Below are 20996 nucleotides of genomic sequence, written 5' to 3'. Positions count from 1 at the left end.
TGGTAATGGCTTTCACACTTCGCTGCCAAGTCATTGTTTGACCGCCTCTGGCTCTCTTCCACCCTTCCCGTGGTTGTGTGAACAGAGCCCTTCGAGAAAGTCGGTCGACTGGCATACGCAGCACGTGACCAAGCTAGCACCACACTACGCTTCCTCTGTATTCCCGGGACGTCATTTTTGAGCACATTCTTCGATCCCATCCGACAACAGAGCTCCGTGTCCACAAAGCTCAAAATTAGGAGTGGCAAGCCTCTAATTCCCACGGAGATTTTGTACAAGCCGCGGCTAGGTTCTTCTTACACTCATCTTGACTCCTTTCGAGAAAGAGTACCTGACCGAGACTGTGACACTGCAGCCCGTCTTTCATTTGACCGTAACAGTAGCCTATTTAATTCCAGCGGTCCCTTCACTCCCCTCCAGAATAACTCGCCTTTGAAATCAGTCGCCTCTTCCGTATTCCTGAACTCCAATAACTGTCCGAGCACCCAGTTAAAACACACTTCTTCCACAAGTAGAATAATCATGTGCGATAGGATATTTTTTGTTATGGAGGTCGTAGTGAAGAGAGCATTTGTGAAAATAAATACACAAATCAAGGTAGTTTATCCTACTTCCGGTTTGCAGAGCATGAAACTAACGGGGCATCACGCATACCTGATGCGAACGAGTGAAGCAGTCGAATTCAAATCCGTTGCCTGGAAATGAACGGGCCTGACGTGCACGCCGTAGGAGAGTGAATGTGACGCAATAAGACTATCGATATCAAGCGTAGCCATTCATACCGAAAGAAAAATCAGACTTTAGTCTGGAGGTCAGGTAGACTAGCCAAGTTGTAGAAAATACTGTTGAATAATGCTAACTTACTAAACTACTTAATCGATGCTCACAATTTTCGTCCCCGACCATTGGGAGGAGGACTGCATTATATATATATATACGTAATATATTAGGTTGCATAACGCTACCGCCGGATCTTCCGAAAATAAACATTAGTTTGGTGGGAGCGAAGTGACTGACCAGCCGTATCGCAATTAAGCTCACCGTTTTCAATCTCCATATGTTAATATCAAGACTTACAATTTCCCGTCTTAACGGTCTTTTAATTCCAAGCTTGTAGGCTTTAGCCCACTTAAGCTGTTACTTCCCAAGTTGGATGGCCTAAATTGATGATCGGTTGTGGATTGAGGGCACGAAGCGAATAAGAAGAAACCCGCCATTTTGGCTAAAACATACGAAATTTGCGACCTCCGGTGTTTGTGGTACGGTTACCCAATCACTAATATTTAGTGATCTATCTCTATACAGGGAACGTTGGATCCTCACAATTGTCTTGACATCACCAAGACCTACTAGAGAGCGCGGAACCTGATTAAATAAGGTTACAACGCATGAGTCACCCAGCTGCACAGTATCCCATAATTTGCACGGGTCCAACATGGCCACTTGTCACTCATTTGGGTCAGAGTGCAGTAGGAGCGCCCACCATGCAAGTGTTCTTACTGACTGGGGCATCCCTTCACAAGGGTGTATCGACTTCACCTCCGTCTCATAAATAAATCATTCAGCTGTGGCACGCTTTCGGTGCCTTGATACCATGCCAACGGAAGGAAGCACGAGAACTGGGATACTGCCCAGTTGCCGAAGCCTAGAGAGAAGCAGTCGAGATGCAGACGTTGGGTTCGAACCACGATCCTTCCGCCCCGTAAGCTGACGCTTAAACCACTCAGCTCTCTCGAGCCATCACATAAGACTGGGCGAAACTGGCACATTCCCCCTCGAGCTCGCTGTTCCGTTGTATGTTCGCTGCTATCATGTGACATAGATTGTCATAGCTGCACTACGCTGGTTGATCCTGTCACTCGCCTGATGTAGGTCTAGTATCTACTACCTGTGCCACACTTAGTACACCCAACAATCCACCACCATCAAGATTGACTTCGGATTTTTTCAACGCAGCAGTCACAGTGCGTTTGCTTACCCGTCATCGGTGGCGCAGTTACCACGGCCAGGTTCAACCTATATGACTTCAGTGTGGTTCGGGGTCTATTAGCCGCAGAATGCTCTTAGCTGCACATCCTTTACGAGTGAAGTAAGACTTTTTGCGCCAAAATGTTGCATCTTGTTGCCCATGTGCTCAAACCAAAAACCATCCTAATCTACATTCATATTTTTGCAGCTCACCAAATTTTATTGCCCACTGAAGCAATCGTACCACTGGCGGAAAAGTCTGGTGGAACAATTTCCCAGCATCGTTGAGATTCCGGGATGCTTAAATGGGACTCAAAAGTTTGGACTGGTAGTCAGAATTCCATTGCTCGATTGCTTTGGTGCACCAGTGACATGTCATAGACTTCGAAAATTCGATTTCATTGTGCAAATACTGTGCGCCGTGTGGTGCTGACTGATTCGAATTTTTTCAGCGCGTGGGCAGTGTGTGACATAGACCAATGAAAACACAAGACTGCAGTCGTATGACAGGGTGACGCATCTACTGGATGGCGTATGCGCGCACAAGTGATGATGATGATGCGAATAAGGACAATGTTCGCGGCCCGTAAAGGGGCTTCTGTCGATATGGTTATGGTTGCAAACACTCATTGTGGTACGTTGGGAAACGGTCCGTTTCGAATCTGAAACGAAACCCACACGACTTGTGCAATTTTCCCAAGCTGAAACAGTGTTGTCTGGCAAACGATTTTTGACTTCTGCGAGCTACCATAATTGCCGTGCGGTTATCCTGATATAAATAACGCTGTTAGATTCTTGGACTAAGTCACATACAAGTCAACGAAGTAGCTTAGGTCTAGCAATAGAAAGACAGCCCTGGGGTGTTCCTTCTTCATCAGGGTGGAATAATCACCAAATGGATGCCACAAAACTTTTATCTCCATGGTGCATCCTCTGACGTAAAGAAGCAATGTACTAGTGACCAGGAAAACTCATACACGATGTCAAACGATAAGACATTCATCTATCAGCTGAGGTCAACATATAATATTGCATTGCGCATGATGGAATTCACATCGAATTCACGAGATCAGATGCAGCTGCTGCTGTAGCGCAGTAGTACTGATAACAAAGGGAATGGAATTGCATTGTGAAGGTCAGATATAGGAAATAGGAACCATAGCGATCGCACGTGCGCAAAAGAGCAGCATTTTCGAAGAAAACCAAGAAAACTGGTGAGTTAAAGACAACAACAGTCAAATGAATGGGGTGATGTGTCAAGAGGGTATATATATATGTACGTATGTATGTATATATATATACTTCGACACACTGGTGATACTAGGGTGGAAGCGCTACTACAAATGAATGAGTTGTGCCCTGGAAAAGACGGACAGAATATTGAGGGCGAGCGCACGCACGTTAACCGGATGGGGGAAGAGACGTGTGCTAATTCGCGAGGGGTAAAAACTTAACGTGACGAATAGGAGGAGAACCGAATATGACCTTAACTCCGACAACTTTGAATCCAAAAAGGTTATAGAAAATAACTGAATCCTCTAGAAACAGCTCATAGAGACAAGATTGAGGGGAGGGCGCAGACCAGGAGGAATAGTTCATAGGACTATATACAGGGATGTGAGAGAGAATTCATTTTTACCTAGTGGAGGACGCGTATAGGGCAAAAAATTCGTAACAATTCCACTGGTGATCCGTACATTATAAACCAATGACAACGTGGTTTTCTAGAAAAGAGTACCCGGTACAGGTGACAAAGGGGTTTTGAGAATCGAGTGTAAGATGGAGATGAACCCACAAACCGATAAAAGACGAATAGTATGTTATAGGGTGGGGCGAGGAAAAACAACACACGAGTAATCTTGATGTTTCCTACCGGGAATAAACAAAACCAATGCATGTGAAAACACGAGGTAAAAGTATGAACCAAAAAGGTGAGGAAATGCGTGTGTGTGAGAGAGAGCTCAAACCAATGGTGATAGCATCAATGGCGAGATTCGTGTTGTTAACACGCTAAACGAGTGTGCCGCTGCAGAAACACTAACAAAGGGAATAGCAATAACCAATCTAATGTCATGACAGGCGATCGGTTAGTGGGAAAACCGTTCTGTTCATGTCAATTGGATCACCACGCAGCGGACGATAAGAAGTCGGAAGAGGAAGGGGGAGTCCGAAATAGGACCGAGGACGCCGATGGGCGATGATGAGTAGATGCGTGATACGTGCCATATACAATGAGTAGTGGAAAGGAGTTCAATAAACGTGGCTGGTAACTAAGACGAGTTATTAGAAGAGGAGGAGGCAAAAATCACCTCATACAGGTTGGCGCGTTTATCACCAGACCCAGTCACAACGAATTTGTCGTCCGGTGAAATGTCACACGTGAGGACCGATGCAGCTTCTTTGGTCTAAGAGTGTGAGGAATAACGGGTAGAAATATACGGTGAGATGTATCGTGAGATGAAAAGCGAAAGTGTGATACAAATATATGAACAAACGGCGGTCTACAAAACAACAATGATTGAGATGGTGGACGCATCATAAAATTATCAGGATATCTACCATTTGATGGCCAGAAAAACGCTGTACCAATCCGTTCGCAACAAAGCCGTATTGCTCATCAGTGACACAAGGACGCAAGACAAACTCACCTCTAGGAGACAAGCACCATACGGTGTACGCCAGGCGTTCACCTGATGATCTTTGCCTGTAGTTAGGAACCAGTCACCATGGTGGGCGAATCGGAGGGCTAAAACACAACTCTCGTGGTGTGTTAATCGGAAGTGCTGAGGTTGCGGTGTTGGAGGTTGAGAATAGGACATGGGAGACAACGCGGGACTAGATTCGTCACGCGATCCAGCAGCAGAATTCGAACTACTGACGGCAAACCCATCAGGACCGATTGCAACTACTTCGACCTCGGATGATTCGAGACCCACAGCCAACCAACTGCCAACACCCGAACCACCCCTGCTTCCGACACCACCGCCACCACTAACAGACTGAGGACTCGATGAGTCACGCATCAAGCCGGTGCTAGAAGCTGAGTCCCCATCGCCTGATCGAGGGGAAACCGAAGCAGTCTGCCGTCGACCAGCAAAACCATGTCCATGTGGAGAACCGTAATTAGTGGTCAGCCCCAAGGAGAAAACTTGGGATTTGAATTCCATGAAGGCGAGAGAGCGGGACGTCTGGAATTAAAAAAGAAGTGATTTGATCGCAAACGAATGAGCGGATGTTAACTAACCAAGTCGGATACACATCGACAGAGACAATAGGTCATATTCATGCTAACGAGTTGCAACACACTGGTGCCATGTGAGGCTGTGACCAAACAAGATGTGGCGCGTTTGTAATGGGAGTGGTGCTGAGCTCGGGGAAAGTTCACCGAGGATGACGCGACTATTCCACCCGAAGAATACGTCTGAAAGCCTTCCATAACTTTACCAAATGCCGTGCGAAGTTTATTGCCTCCATAGACAAAATACTACAAAGGCATAAGGCCAACAGAAAGTTGGAGTGGTGTTCCGAAAACATAGATGCGCACACGGTGTAAAGCGCACAACGTAATTAATCGATAAGTACCGACCTTTCGACATGAGGTCTTCGAGAGTACATGAAGTACATGAGTTGCCCCATCACTAACACGGGCGACGGTGGCCTTTTTCTACTGATGACAGTCTATTGTTCAGTGTGTTGAAGATGTTCACAGAACTGGTTATCTCGCATTTCACGGAACACCTCCACCAAAAAGGTATATTATAATGGTTGAAGAAGAGCCTCGTGTTCGTAATCGGGTACCCAAGCATGGTCCTAGAACAGCACAACCACAGGTAGTTAACCTGTAACCTGTTAATACGAAATACTATGTAAACTACTTTGATGGACGTAGTTCAAAAGCTTCCGAAATTTCTTTTTACAGGTTCGGTTCGACTAACCAGCAAAGAAAGGTGCCACCACATCTGGATAGGTCTACATTTTGAGTTTTGAATCATTAGGTCGTTTTACGGCTACCTTTGATCTCACCTCCACCCTACCTTAATTTAACTATAAATGCAAACAAAACACCAGAAACCAATCTCTCCTTTTACCCGAATGACTTCCGCTTGCTTCTGTGTGCTGAATGAGGGTACGGTGGAGTACGGGTGAGTGGGGCCCGCTTTTTAATTCGATTAGTTGAACTATCAAGTTCTTGCTCATAGGCGTCATAACAATTGATCATAAATAATGATCTGGATCCACTAGGAATCGGATAATTTTCAACCCATCCTCTTGAAAATTTTCATATTAATGAGAACAAAATAATAGTTGATTTCACGTGTGTTTGAACCAAGTCTACAGAAACGTCACGTGACTGGTCTTTGGCCATCCATCTGAAATGCCTTAATTAACAACTTTCGTACTTAGACTGACTGCAAGGTTCAGAATTCATAGTATGGTGACTGTCAGGTATGCCGTAGGATTAACAAGCAAGACCTAAAAAGCAAGCTGCCAGTAAAGATAAGATAACTTCATACATGAGCTAAAATATTGTGAGCCTGGAGCCAAAGTGTTCTGCTACGATCCGTATACTTGATAAACTGCACTATTCAGAAAATGGCCTCGATATGGATTCCAAGTGTTCCCTCCCCATGAAGTGTCTGCTCGACGCTTACTCAAATGTCTGAATGAGCAACGCAGATATCAATGAAGTTTTAAGTTTGAGTATGCCAAACTATATTGGACCGTGGAACTCTGCTAAATCCGTCCGTAGACAGAACAATTACAAACTATATTGGACCGTGGAACTCTGCTACATCCGTCCGTAGACAGACAGAATAATTGAATCGTTTAACCGTAACACCCTTTGGACGCAAAGCTATCATGAGAGCGGAAGCAAGTGCGAGGACTAAGATATGCCGCTCAAGCTATCCAGCTGGGTAGTCTTTGGGTCAGTAGAGGGGTTTGGAAGTAGTCAGCAGGGACTTGTGTTTCGCTTGCGTGGCACTTTCTAATCTAGAGTTATTATAGCGATAAACTGGAGATGCTGCACACGAAGTCAACATTAGCCGACTTTGGTAATCCATATTAATGCCAGAGTTCGTGATTAAGGCGGCATCCCAACGCAGTTTCATTTTTCGCTTTGCAAGATAACTTTTGTGAAATAAGTTGCTATTGTTGGATCGCACGGCGATTCATTAGCGAGGATGATAGATCCGGTAGTGATTAGGGAAGCAGTAAATTGTAGAAAACGGCTTCCTCAAGATGGAAAGTGACCGGCGACCATAGTTCAAAAAGAACTTACGGGAGCACGAATATCCCAACAGCAGACTTTGTGATCCAGACCACCGGTCCATAGACGGTTTCCATCTGGACACAGTTCAACGCAAGAGGTTCCGTCTGTATGACCGTGGAACTGATGAACGACACTTTGATTGTGCACATCCCACACAGAAACATAACCATCGGAGCAACAGCTAAAGATGATGTGGAGATATGAGAGACATGAGCTTAGCTATACACCACGTTTCGGGACTCGATAATAGCACTCATCCTGCATGAAAGGTACCGGTCTAGAGCCGATGGTCTAGACAGGGGTTGACGATAACCACATGACCAAAGTGATTGGTCTGACGCAACAGTATCAACAATAACTGCGAAAATGTTAGACCACAATAAGACCACTAAACAGTAATAACCAGCGGCTCGATCAAAAATAACTGCTGCAGAGAGGGCACCAGTGTAGAGACTAGCATGAATAAATTGAGACTTTTGTATAAGTCTAGTCTTCTTTCATCGATTTTAGAGTTCGAATAATGTAATTAAAGCTGGCACACATTTTACTCCATCCATTGCTTTTTTTCAGATTTGTGAGCTCAAATTTTAAGTCAGCTTAGGAATTTGAAGTTCACTATAAATAGAAATTTCTTTATGGAGAGAAACATGGCTGCGATACTGTGACGACCCCGTCGTTCTCAGTGCTACCAGCTGTGAAAGCTATTGGCTTATCAGCCATCATGTAGCCAATGTAGGCTGTCAGTTAAGCATCATTAATTCCACAGAAAAAACGCCGTACGCTACTGTACGTTGTCAATCAACCGATCGAGTAGAACGAAATGACCCTCGGTTATCAATAAACCATTTTGGCAAGGAAAATTCGCTGTTATGACCTGTCCAGTCCTCTCACGTTTTTTCAACCATGCAACAAGGTTTTTAGAGATTAGCTGTACGGTGATACGTCAGTAAAACATTTACTTGGTTCTGCTTGGTTAGCCGTCAACCAAGCAGTGAGAAAGTGCATTCGGCCGATATGCTCATGCACTGGGGGTCACCTTCGTAAAGAAGGTTACGTTTGTCGTTGTTTTGTCTCCAACTAAGAAAGCTCTGTAACGCAAAGACGCGGAATGGACGCCTTTGAGAACGTATTAACACAAGGCATGCACATACAGCTCAGTTCAGTCTCGCTCCAGGATAGTGAGAGTCGTGAATGACAGGCTAAATAAGTTGGCCGAGTGGTCTCCATATGAACACAGTACACTGGGAATTACGCGAGGTTGACTACACAACCTCAAGCGCAAGGATACGCTAATGATACCAGTTATCTTCAGTTCTTGTCAGCCGATGCATCGGTGAGATAACAGTATAGATCTCTGAAGCTTCATTTAGAGCAACTCAGGAATAAAGTGTGAATATCCCACCCTAATCACACCAACAAATTCATCAATCCAAGTGACGGAAAACGCAACAAGACTGCTTTTGAGGGCTTGGCCATATCATCGTTTGTCACGGAATCTGACAAGTTATGGTAATCCATAAGGATAGCTCTTCATCACTGACTAAACTGGCTGTGAGTGGTGTAATCGAGTAAGAGGCAATCCGTCAGCTGTATCCGATGTTACTACACCGAAAAAGCTCAAATTTATGACATAAGGAAGATAACACCAACTGTCCGATTTCCACATCGCATTGGAAAAAATCGTGCTGCAAGGAACATGGATCGTTCTACGACGGATATTCTAGCTCATATCAACAGCGTTTGCCAAAACAGTTCTCCAAACTGATTCTGTGTCCACCAGTCTAGACGGATTCACAACATAAATATACTATGGGTCACTTTAATGAGTGACTTAAAAGAATATCCAACAATTCCATGCTCATAATACACCTTGCTGGCAGATGTGGAACAAACCGATTATTAAAAAAGTGATGAAGTTAGAAAACCAACGTCACGGTCGCCCAATGACCTTCTTGAGAATACACAACCATACACCACGACGCGTAGCTGCTGTGAGATAGTGGAATCCAAAATTCCCATGGACCAACCGGAATGATCAAAGTTTTTCGGAACTAATCTCAACGCGCATGAATAGGAGAACGCACACGAGATGAATAGTCAAAACAATTTACCTGTAACAAAGTTTTCCATTAGGTGATAAGGCCAACGCGTAGCACGCAGGGGCTTCAAACGTTAATTCGGCTTTACGACGCCCAGGGCCGTTCAAATCCCATAAGGTTAGAGCGTTTGATTCGCCGCCTATGATGAGGTGACTCGCATCCTGAAAGTGAAACAAACAGTATTTTAATACTCTGAATTGAGTAACCCTCGGATATTTTAGCTAAAATTACGTGGTATGAGACGTAAAACCGTTTGAAAACTAGTCGTATAAGTCAGCCCCACGGAAGTAAGATACATTTTTTGGTGTGCACTACGCATGTGGCATGTGAAAAGATATCACAAACGCCCCAGCATAGTTTATAAAAATGGCTGCCATAAAACAGAACACCTACCGCTTCCACAGCCGACGACTGCCGACCAAAACCAAAGCATATGATGCTTAGATGATGGGTACAGATTCCTCCAAGAGAGTTGTATCATGCACGGATCAGTGTGCCCGACTTCAGAGCACACAAGGTGCGAAGTAGCTAGCTTCGGTTCTGATCGAACCTAATGGAGTGCAACTATATAAAAAATTCTATGAGGGCCCTTTAAGGTTTGCAGTTGCAGTTTCAGTCCGAACGTTTGCAGGCTGAGAATGGCGTCAACTTGGGTGGTGTGCAGCATACGGTGTGGACACAATCAAACCGGGAACGGAAGATATGATGCTTTGGGGACCAACCTCCGAGCTTTTCAAGCTAATGTTCTTTTCTCCAGTTGGATTGAACGGACAACGGTTGGCGTTACTTATGGCAGTTATTTTAGCCAAAGGTTATCAGTTTTCGTCCAAAAAGCTCAAACCAACAATAACTAGAGTTGGTTCTCGGTAGGTAGACAATTCGTGAAGTCAGAAGCAGTCCACGAGAACGGAATAAGGATATCGTATTTGCGGCTTTTCGTTACTTACAAAGCTGAATGGAAAGAAAGCCGCATACGGAACAGTAACGATTTTTTAGTCATAACCGTCAGTGTTTAGTTACGAACAGTTTGGAAATGGATCGGCAAAGGATATAACAAACCCCATCAAAGGGAACTGCATAAAATGGATTATTCTCTTATAAACCTTAGAGACTGTCATTTGCTGACCATGAGTTGACTTTTCTTCACTTCACTCAAACACTAATTTCATGGTATCTTCACGGAGAACTACAGCAGGTAGGGATGGAGCTGTTTGTTGGCCATTTCATGACCGCAGTTTCATGGACAGGAAGATAATCTGCTATGCATGAATTAGCGTATGACACTGAAGAAATTTATAACTGAATGTTGATTTATATAAACCGTTCAGCTGTAACGCATTTCCGGTGCCTAGCTGCCATACCGCCTGGAGGAAGCATGAGGGCTGAGATACTGCCAGGTCGCCTAAGCCTAGACAGGGGAAGTCGACAGGTAGAAATTGGGTTCGAAACACGGATCTTCCGGTCAGTAAATTCGCACTCTAAACATTTAAGCCATCTCGCCCTAATGATATATATATATATATATACTTATATTTGAATCCAACAAGCTTGGTCAGTTCAGCCGACCAAGCGATTATATGAACTTTTTATTAGTTGGATAGTAACTGTTGGAACAGATACCATAGCACAGAGGGCCCTACACGGGACTGATACGAATACGTAATACGGACGCACTTGAGTCTTGCGTGAACAGTCACTAGCCACCATTGCTGGACACATTCGGTTGGAGCGCGATCCGAAAATGAATAAAAATAGTGGAGTCGACTGAAAATAACACTTTTTGCGGAGCAGATAAGACATCTGATGAGTATTCCCATATTAATGCGCAATACAAAATATTTTTTCTATAAAGTATCGACTGGTAAATACAATCACAAGTAGGACATACGGTTAACATGTTTGTATAAAAGCAGATTAGGTGCTAAAGGGTACGGTAAAGGAGAGTACTTGAGGCACTCAACCAGCGTCGATCCAGAACCGCAGTAAATGCTCTCATGTGACGATTTGGATGAGACCAAGTTGGCCATCGCCTCTGCTGTGGAACGAATTAACAGCACTCAACACATCACGCTAAACGACCGAGCCAAATGGACATGGTGATTTACATCGGTCCGGTGAGTTGAAATCGCGCTCATCATGCTTTTGGCTAGTCCCGTTCCACAGCGTGACATATGTGATAAGGTAGGTGTGAAGCCATCCGATCTATAGCGGGCGGCATTCAACCGTCCACTGCATGAACTCATTAGTTTCCGCCTAATTGGTTCAGAAGCACCGTCGCTTCTGAATGGTAGGTTAATGTAGATGGGCATCTTCTGGAACGATGGGTTTCCTCTTTTTGTTGTGAAGGGCTGTCTCAAACACTATAACAAATTTGGCGACAAATTTTGACCTTTGAGTGCAATGGCAATCGATAGTTCGCAAAATAGTCACTACTATGAAGATTTTGCAGTGTTGATGCATTACACAAAAATGCTGGAGAAGTACGACCAAGGGAATAGAAAAAATCGAGCTAGCCTGCGATAGTAAGATTTGTGAACCTAGGTGGTGACAAAGAGCTATGTAGCATCGGAATAAACAATGGCAGGAATCAATACGAACAGGCAAAGTAGTGGACATACCGGGAACAACTTGATCGACCGAACATAACTGTCTGGGCAAAGGCAGTCGAAATTCATTAGGGGAGCGATATCTCTCGTTGACATCCCGGACAAGTTTGTTGCACTGATCGCTGACAAGTCCCATAGCTTGACGCTACCCCGAGCACCGGTGTAAGCGAAGTGAGCAGCCACAGCTGGGATTGCGTTGGAACTGGGAGATCCTGCCAAGCTTTCTGCGTCGCTGGTGGTAGCATTGCTTAAAGCGCGGCACGAATCAGACGAGGTAGCGAACGAGGAGGCACGACCGACTGGGCATGCTCCGATCGTGACTGCACAAACCACATCTCCATGTGGCAAACTAGCGAGGTGCTGGAGCCGCTTGGGTAAACCTGAGGCAGTTGCAGCACCTGGAGCGGACGCTAGCGCACAAGGCCTGAGTTGACCACCAGGAAGGACTACGAAAGAATAAGCACCGGGTCCGGAGGAGCTGGAGGACAAAAAAATCAAACGCTGTAACCCATATAGTCATTCTACAGAGTAAGAATAGTTTAGAAATGCCACAAGGAAAACGTGAATTCGGGAAAGTCGTTGGCAATGTTAACGGTATTGAGGTGAACTAAAGTAATGAGGCTAACCCAACGGCTGTAGTTCAAAGAGTTCTGGTGTTGCAAGCGGGACCTAAAAGAGAGATAAGGAATTCCATTTTCCATACCACCCACTCTGGATAAGACCCGACAAAAAAAGTATACTAAATGGAGCTAGTCCTTTCTTCGTTTTATAGGTTACCGACTGGATCACACCCAAAATCTCTCATTCGCAAGACTTGTACGATTTGGATCAAGGGCTATATGTGCTTTCCGGGATTGAGTCCACTTCAGGTTTTCGCATTTGACCACGAACTGATATTGGGAGCGTTGGTGCTGATAGCCTATGCTGGGAATTTCTCGACTAGCGAAATACACTCATTTGAAACCAAATTTGGTTTTGTGAGACTCACCTGGAAAACAGCTAAATCTCTCGTTTGTGACTAGTTTAGTACGTTCGTGGTTCATTGAAAGCTGGTCGCTACCTCCTACTTTCTTCTTGCTTCTGGTAAACCGGATTTCTGTCGGTTATGATAATCGGTACAATTACGACAGTTCGCCTGATCATTACCACCTGATTTTGGCTGTTAACTAAGGACTGTATAGTGAAAATACGACATTCTGTTATGAAGAGCGGCTTACGCGCTTTCATGTGTTCGCATTAGTTACAGAGGTGGTTTTGCTGCTGGTGAGAAGTATATTCCCGAGGATGCAGGTAAATACAGGTGCTGCGAAAAACGATGGCCAACGTCTTTGTCATATCAGAAGACAGTGGTTACACACGCTAAACTACTCAGGAGTCGGTTCACAATACGATGAAGAATCATAACATACTATAAGGGTGTTTTTGTGGATAGTGACGAAAACGATCACGTATAGAGTTTGTTTCCTCAATCAAACGAAAGCCGAGTAAGCACGCAACACCCTGGAAATTATTATGCGGTTGAGTGGGCTTATAAAGTTTGCTTGGACGACCACATACAGACGATTTACATTATTCGGTTCACGCGTTCTCAGATGGGCATGAATCATAAACTACACAAAGTTACAATTAGGCTTGCGAATTTTTTGTTTCAATTCGTCAGATGACTGCACTGAGAAGCACAGAAGGCTGAAACCTCAGCACTCATCCAAAGTTCCGTAGACAAACAGGGTTGGTATTCAAACGATGGACACCATCGGCCGTGAATTAAGTCAACCCCATAAGAGCATGTGGATCTGCGCCAATGCATGTTTTATGGACCATCGGTATCACAGAGGGTTCCAGAGCGTACAGAGTTTTCTTAGCAAGCTGGTCGTTCTGACGTGGTGACATTGAAATACGCCATGTTCATGATCCAAGAATTTTCCAAACACGAGGTCACATGGCTTCGGTATGAATATTCCATTGCCCAAAGTTTTGTGTGGCGCTACCTGTACACTAAGGTTTTTCCAAATTCTCCAAAGACAAATCTCGACTATCGGATCACACAATCGGCCTCTAATGGAATGAACACAGAACACTTTATTGGGTATCAGAAACAAAGAGAAACATGGTGAGCTGAATCACGAAGCGCAAGTCCACAGTTTCAAAGCACGACAAACAATGGGAACATCAACAAGTTTAAGGGTGTCTGGAAAAATGAAGTGGCTATGCCATGTTCAAAGTCATATCCACCACAGCCGGATGCCGAAAGGTAGGCGTTTTTGTCCCCGTACATCATCACACATTTTAGAATCTGTCTGCCCCATAAAAATCAGATTGTGTATCAGTCTCAGAAGACAAAATCAGTCTATGCTGAAAAACCAAAAACTGCTACCGATTTGCCTTCCACTTATGAGTGTCACATCGCTTAGCTGTGGAAACTTTTCGGTGAACAGCTACTAGGCTAGCCGAAGGATGTTCGACGGCTGAGCAAGCTGTCAAAGCCTAGGTATAAGCAGTTCAAATGCCCGAACCTGTCAATACGTCACGTCTTGAGATTAGGGTGACCACAGTAACCACTTGGGATAGGAATTTAACGAGCATCAATAGAGGTCTCATTTAAATTGCGCGAGGTGAAGTTTCCATAGATTACTATGAGAATTCACTTTCCAAGAATGGCATGACATTGTAGCCTCAATACTTGTACGTTCTAGACGCGAGTTTGCTTTGTTTATGTCAAGGCAACTGTGGCTTCCACCTCGGCTACCAACCATCCTACAGTCTGCAGAAGCTCCAATAAGGCGAAATTTCCCAAAGAAATACAGCTTTATTGATATGTCACTAGGAAAGAAACTAAACATATCAACCGCCTGGACGCTCACCTTTTGCTCGAACCCCGCCAACGAGTACCAGCCGAAAATTCAGATACCTGCAAAGCAGGAAAGTAGGAGAAAATTAACTAAGCGTTGTGCGAAACTTAACGTGAATGCTCAGAATCAATTTTCACGAGCGACAAAATTAGCTCTGCCCACAACCAACAAAGCAAATGTATCACAGCCCGCCATCCTGGTGGAAAGGGTTAAAAATGCTTTAAAAGGTGACTTGAACAGTGCAATTCCGGAACCTAGGTGATGATTGCCCGTTCGTTCTATACGATCAACAACCGTCATAAGAACAAATCTGAATACTGCAACTACAAACCGTTTTTGTTTATCTACTGGTCAATTATGAGGCGGAGCATCAACTCAAAAGGGAGAAATGGGGTTGTGGAAAGTCAACGCACCCCGAGAATTCAAAAAACCAAAATGGTTATCAGTGCTGTGTATTGTATAGCAACAAGAAGGGCGTTGAAATATTCACCGATGGCACACAAACAAACGTGTTCTGAAGCGGAATAAGCAGTGTGGTACGCTGCTCAAAGGGTTGACGAAGGACCGGGATCGTACATCAACTCTCGGGGCGACCTAGGCGAGGGCCTAGCAACCTGCCATCAGATGTGATTTCACTGTAACTTGCGCCAGCTGAATGCAAGTTCGACACAACAATGCGAGTAGGTGTGTGGCTTGGCTCCAAACTATGACAAAACAAAATCCGGTGCAGGTATGCAAGCGCCAGAATCAGATGATACAAATATTGTTGTGATCTGAACTAGTCATTCGATCGTTTTGCAGATCGATTGCAACCGCCATACAAGCCATCCTGACCACCCATCGAGACTGACATTGGGTCAACGGCCCCATCAGTCACATTAACTGTCTTTGTCGGTTTATGGCGCGGAGCATATAAATTGAAGGTTTAACCAACCAAAAATGGATCAGCAGAATCACAGCACGGAGAAGGCCTAATTTTACTCACTGACTCATAAATGGGAAAAGCAGCATACAGCAGACGGCAGTGGTCACACTTTCATATGTGTGTTGATGTGGCAACGCAGATTGAAGGGAAATTGGCTTTTTATGAAAAAACAAGCTAACCGACAATCAGATAGATAGTTAAACTCAAACGAACCAATTCTGTTAGCCGAGTGAGGCATCGCAGCCGGACAGTTCACCTACATGCGTTTTACGGGCTAGCGTAGCTAGCCCACTACGCTTGCCATTATCATCCGAAAACACCCCTTGTAGCACGTTCTGCGCTGTAGCTACGACAACAAAAACGTCATCCTCAATAGGTGCGTGTACAAACCCTGGGTTTTATTTCGAATTTTAATTCCAGCAAAGTATACCCTCATAACTTTGGTAGGCTGGCACTGGACCTTTAAACCTCTCTCTAATTCCGTTCTTCTGAGCTATTTGAATCAATCAATACGGTTGCATGGCAACTGAGAACCTGTGCTCTTACACTGTTGTCCTCGTTTGTACTCATGAAGATAACAGTATACAATTGTTCGATGAAGATCAATAATCAGTATCATGTTGACCTTTTAGTAAAGCATTCTAGCCGTATTTTGTATTACCGGTCGACCAGGAAGGGATTGATCCCTGTACTTGGTGGGAAACGTTGCAAGATATGGACGCCAACCGACGTCATGTGCGTTTCTGCCATCCGTTTATCTTTAGTTTGTCTAAATGAATGCTCGAAAGTGCAGGCACCTCGGACGTTTGTGATAGACTAGCACCTCCTGCTCTCGACCACAAAGCCTGATAAAATAAGCCGGCACGGTTGTACAGCATTTAAGTGCTTTGTACTGGTTGGGGACCTTGGCTTCGTGCGGGCAATATGTGAAGACAGGTGTTCTCTTTTCATGCACATCATTTTTGTGCAACAAAGTCGTAGTAAAGAAACTGAACTAAAGAAAGAGTGGATGCGGAAAAAATCGAATAGAAACAAATAACTGCCCATGATGTTCCACCGACAGGGTTAACCACCCTATGACAGAGAACCCAACGCCATACTTCGAGTACCACCCTGTTCACGTTACCTATATGCAACTTGCACGGAGTTGTCGAAGGCAAGTTGTGACGAGAACTCTCGCAGAAACACAACTCAAAGTGAAATGATCAAACCTTTGTTTAGCAAAACTATTCTTTCAACCAGGGCCGGGAGTACATCCGTCTACCTCTCCTGGGGCGTGGAAATCAGTGAACACCTGTTTCATCTCTAACATATTTAGCTGGATTTATGGTGAGCAGCAACCGATGTCGGGTTAGTGATTGGCATTCGATCTACCGGGTTTTTCGGAACCCATCCAACCGTGACGTGATAGCAGCGAGTGGTTGAAGGACTGGCTGACTGCACGAGTGAGTGCGTGCGTGATCAGTAAGGCGACGAAGAGATGGTTACGTCCGGTTTGGAGAAAGCAATTGAAGTGCGGGCAAAACAAGACAGCTTTAATGTCACGAACGAAAGTTACCATACACTAGATACAGTGGATGTTGACAATTAAAATGCTGCAATCGTGAGTCACGATTGAATGCACGAACGGTTAAAACCCCTCAGCTCAAAAAAGCAATAATCTGCATTCAAAAACAACCTTAGGAAGAAAAAGCATGAGATAGGTGAATGTGTGAACTTATCTTAATTTAGCCAGCTTGAGCAGGTCAACTAGCAAGCCGGCAGTTAAAAAATGGCTACTTAATCCAACGAATCAGAAATATTACCCAATTTCAAAATCCGCGTAAGTAGGAGCTACATATCAGGATTATGGATACTTGAAAAAAATCGACCGCCTCCGCTAATTAGGCAATAATTTGTGCGTCGCAACGCATACCAGCCGTAAACGCCAAACGCATAAAAAATTGAATGCCCGTGCGCGGGCAGAATGTGTTTCAGATACATTTTTCAGTTGCTCAATATGTTCATCTCGAAGATGATCAGATGAACACAAATTTGCCACAATCCGGTTATCTCTTACTGTCCCATATCTTCTTATCCAACATTTTCACGGTGGCCCAGTGTATTTCAACGTGTCTGGTCAGTTACGTGGTTTCGTTGAATCATACGTGATTCGGTGTACCGTGCTGTTTTCCATAGATGGACCGCAGTTGAGAAACGCTGATTGCGTAGCGTTCTGTGCAATTAGTGAGGGAACCAGGGAGGAAAATCGTGTGGCGGGCGGCAGCTAGTACTCGCACAAGCAGGTATGGTCAGTTAACAATGCCAGCACAGCACTCCATCCAAAAATGACTTTGTACAAAGATAAGCACTTTATTAGAATCACACTGGTGCAAATGGCGCCCGTAAGAGGCAGACTATTCTCTCTGTAGTTGCGTCCATCGATTTCCAGTTCCTTATCTAAATGTCCCACTACATTTTCGAACCTAAACAAGACAGTTCTCAGGCAACACTAAACGATTAGGCACATCGAGTAGGGAACACATGTAATCCATAAGGGAATGTACACCCTGTCTTTGGCAGGACTGACGTCCGGCCGCGCCATAGGTACTGTAGGTAGACAAAAGCTGTCCCGGTCGTTAGAAGTGATTTCGTCTTCAGCCAGTCTATCGGAAAATAAGCAACTTCTCAAGTAAGGTAATCTATCTACCACACCTATTACGTCGATTGGCTGATGAACAACGATGAAGTTGAGATGCGATTCTTTCAGTTCTTGTAGTAGCACTACACACTATGCAGGTGCGTGGCATAGCTTCGATCATGTAGGAGAATTATTTAGGTCATTGCAATTGGTATTTGCTTCTGAAGGAGAGCACCACAAAACGAACCGCTACACAGTGTCCCGATTACGTGCAGGTGTAGCATATACTACTGAAAAAGCAGGAAACTAGCTTTACTTGTTGACATTGCCTGTAGTAAAGATAGACAAGTCACCTCGTATTTAACCTGACTACCAGGAATCTCCGAGCGTTGCGGTCGCAAATCCTGATAACAGCTGTTTCTCATAGATGAACAGCTACGGTGTCGAGTACTAACGATCCCCCGAGGAATTTGCAGCAGAGCAGTGATAGACAATGAGTTAAACATACCTGCGACGACCGGCCACCGCCACCACCCCCACCTGAACCGACAGCGGGGGCACTTGAGGTTGTTGGGTACGAGGAACTACTTTCGGACTTCAGTTGTGGACTGGAAGCTGGGTGGAAAAAAGCGACAATTAATAAACGAAAATAGTACACCATCTGTGTGGGTATACACCAATGGAGTCACATGGTGAATAGGTTATTGAGGATACTTTCGGAAATAGTACAATTTGATTAAGCGTTTAATTATTGGGTTTGAGGAACTCGCTAGTAATTTTTGTTCCACGTCAGCACCAACAAGCAAGAAATTAACAAGAAGACGCAAGTATTCATCGCCAATAGCAAGTATTTTATGTTATCGAAGGTCATATAGACTAGGGGCGTTGTAAAACAAACATGGTGTTATCAAACGAGGATCGCTCCTATGGATCTCACTCACACTGGTGCCATGTGAACCAGGTCTTTACTGGGAAGGCCGATCAGCTAGCCAGCTATCGGAGATAACTAAGTGTCAGTCAAATTATTCCTTCGGAAGAAAGCTGTTTGGTTAGCAAACGGCTCTCATTCTGTTTAGCCAATTTTACTCGAACGTACAATAAACTGCATCGTTGCTCGAGAGAGACATCATTTTTCTCAAATGCTTATAGGTCTTGCTAAGTGACTACGAGATTTTCCCTAGTTTGAAGGGTGGCCCCTTGTCAATATGCTTCAGTAAGAAACTCAATATTTTGTTCACAGACCCATTATGGAAACTCGCAGTACTGAAACAAGGAGGTTCATGCATTGGAAGAAATCCACTATTAAAGAAGCCGTCATTGCAGAGGAGACTACCAACAGCACTGTTTCGAATATTTTGTCATTTCAATAAACACTTTTAGTTTGGTTGAACATTGAACGAATAATAAGAAATCATGCATTAGTGTGTTATCTTCGACCAAACTACATTCCACAAGCAATCTATTCGATTTTATTCGTATTGAATAAGGAGCGGATATTCCCAAACCACTAGTGCTGTCGATTAAGTTAGCAGCAAAAATGTTCACAAGTAACAGTAAAAGGCGAAGCAACAGAGCTAAGAAAATAGCATTTTTTGGGTGGAAAATGGTGTAGTGTAGAAACAAGTTTTGCAGTTAGCAGAATTTCAGTATCAAACTGAGACAAGCGAGAGTGACAGGTCCACTCTCATCGGAAAAATTCGAATCCACTATGTTGGGACGGGTTGAGATCTACTCAACTCAAACACTGATTTCTAAGTAGGTCCAGTTGATCAGTCTGGAGTGGGACTCGTTGATGGGAAGCCACTTGAACTTAGTGTAGTCAGTTTCCGCAGTTAAAGGAGCTGGTATCAGAAGTCGAGTAGAGGATTTATCTATGGTGACCTAATTTACAACTGCATGCTACCTGAACGCAGATGTATCATACCGTGTGTATCAAGCACATTTCGTCTACTTTTCCACTTTTCGTAGCAGGTTAGATCGCATCAATAGGACCGTGACATGAACCCCGAGGTTAGCCACCCGCGAAAGTAGTTCAGGTATTCAGAATTACGCGATCATCAAGCAGCCATGAAAGCATGGTAGTCGACCCGCTGAAGGGGACATTGAATTCAAAGCCAATCCAGATATGATCAATATGGTCACGTTGTCCCCTGTGTTTTTAGTCCACTTAACAGTTGCGACAATCGTGGGTCTCAAAGAATTTCGCTTCTTGAGTGTGGGTAAACTGAGTTCATCTAATTTTCGATGCTTCCGTTTCACTTGCACAGGCACTGCATTCCGATGAAAACGGAAAGGGACCGTTGGATTGAAATAAACCTGAAAACATCTAGATATGCCAAGCTGCAGCAACCCTGTTTTTTTTTATAACAAAAATGCATGAAACGGCCATCGTGATGCCGGGATTTCAAGAAACTGAATGTCGACTGGCGCTTGATAATTGGTATTTTAAAAAATAGTTCAGCTGTAACCCCCCTCCAGTGCCATGTCACCCGAAGGAAGTATGAGGGCTGAGATACTGCCAGGTCGCCTAAGCCTAGACAGGGGAAGTCGAGAGGTAGAGATTGGGTTCGAAACACGGACCTTCCGGTCAGTAAATTCGCGCTCTAAACATTTAAGCCATCTCGCCCTAATGATTTATATATATATATATATATATA

General features: G+C 44.3%; 1 protein-coding gene across 1 annotated transcript in view; it reads right to left on the bottom strand.

Annotated features, from left to right (window-relative positions):
* Positions 1–2900: 2900 nt before the first annotated feature.
* Positions 2901–20996, bottom strand: part of T265_09350 (hypothetical protein) — a gene marked incomplete at both ends in the record, with an annotated part of 48561 nt that continues 30465 nt past the window's right edge. Inside the window, 7 exons of the mRNA XM_009175391.1 lie at positions 2901–4373; positions 4617–5156; positions 7250–7421; positions 9352–9500; positions 11958–12423; positions 14807–14853; positions 18848–18954. Of these exons, the coding sequence (XP_009173655.1) occupies positions 4239–4373; positions 4617–5156; positions 7250–7421; positions 9352–9500; positions 11958–12423; positions 14807–14853; positions 18848–18954 (1616 nt within the window). The remainder of the gene's footprint in view (positions 4374–4616; positions 5157–7249; positions 7422–9351; positions 9501–11957; positions 12424–14806; positions 14854–18847; positions 18955–20996) is intronic.

Source organism: Opisthorchis viverrini (genome assembly GCF_000715545.1).
Source record: "Opisthorchis viverrini unplaced genomic scaffold opera_v5_277, whole genome shotgun sequence".
Lineage (NCBI taxonomy): Eukaryota > Metazoa > Platyhelminthes > Trematoda > Opisthorchiida > Opisthorchiidae > Opisthorchis > Opisthorchis viverrini.
Note: the sequence above shows the minus strand (reverse complement) of the source record. Positions and strands in the feature narration are given on the sequence as shown.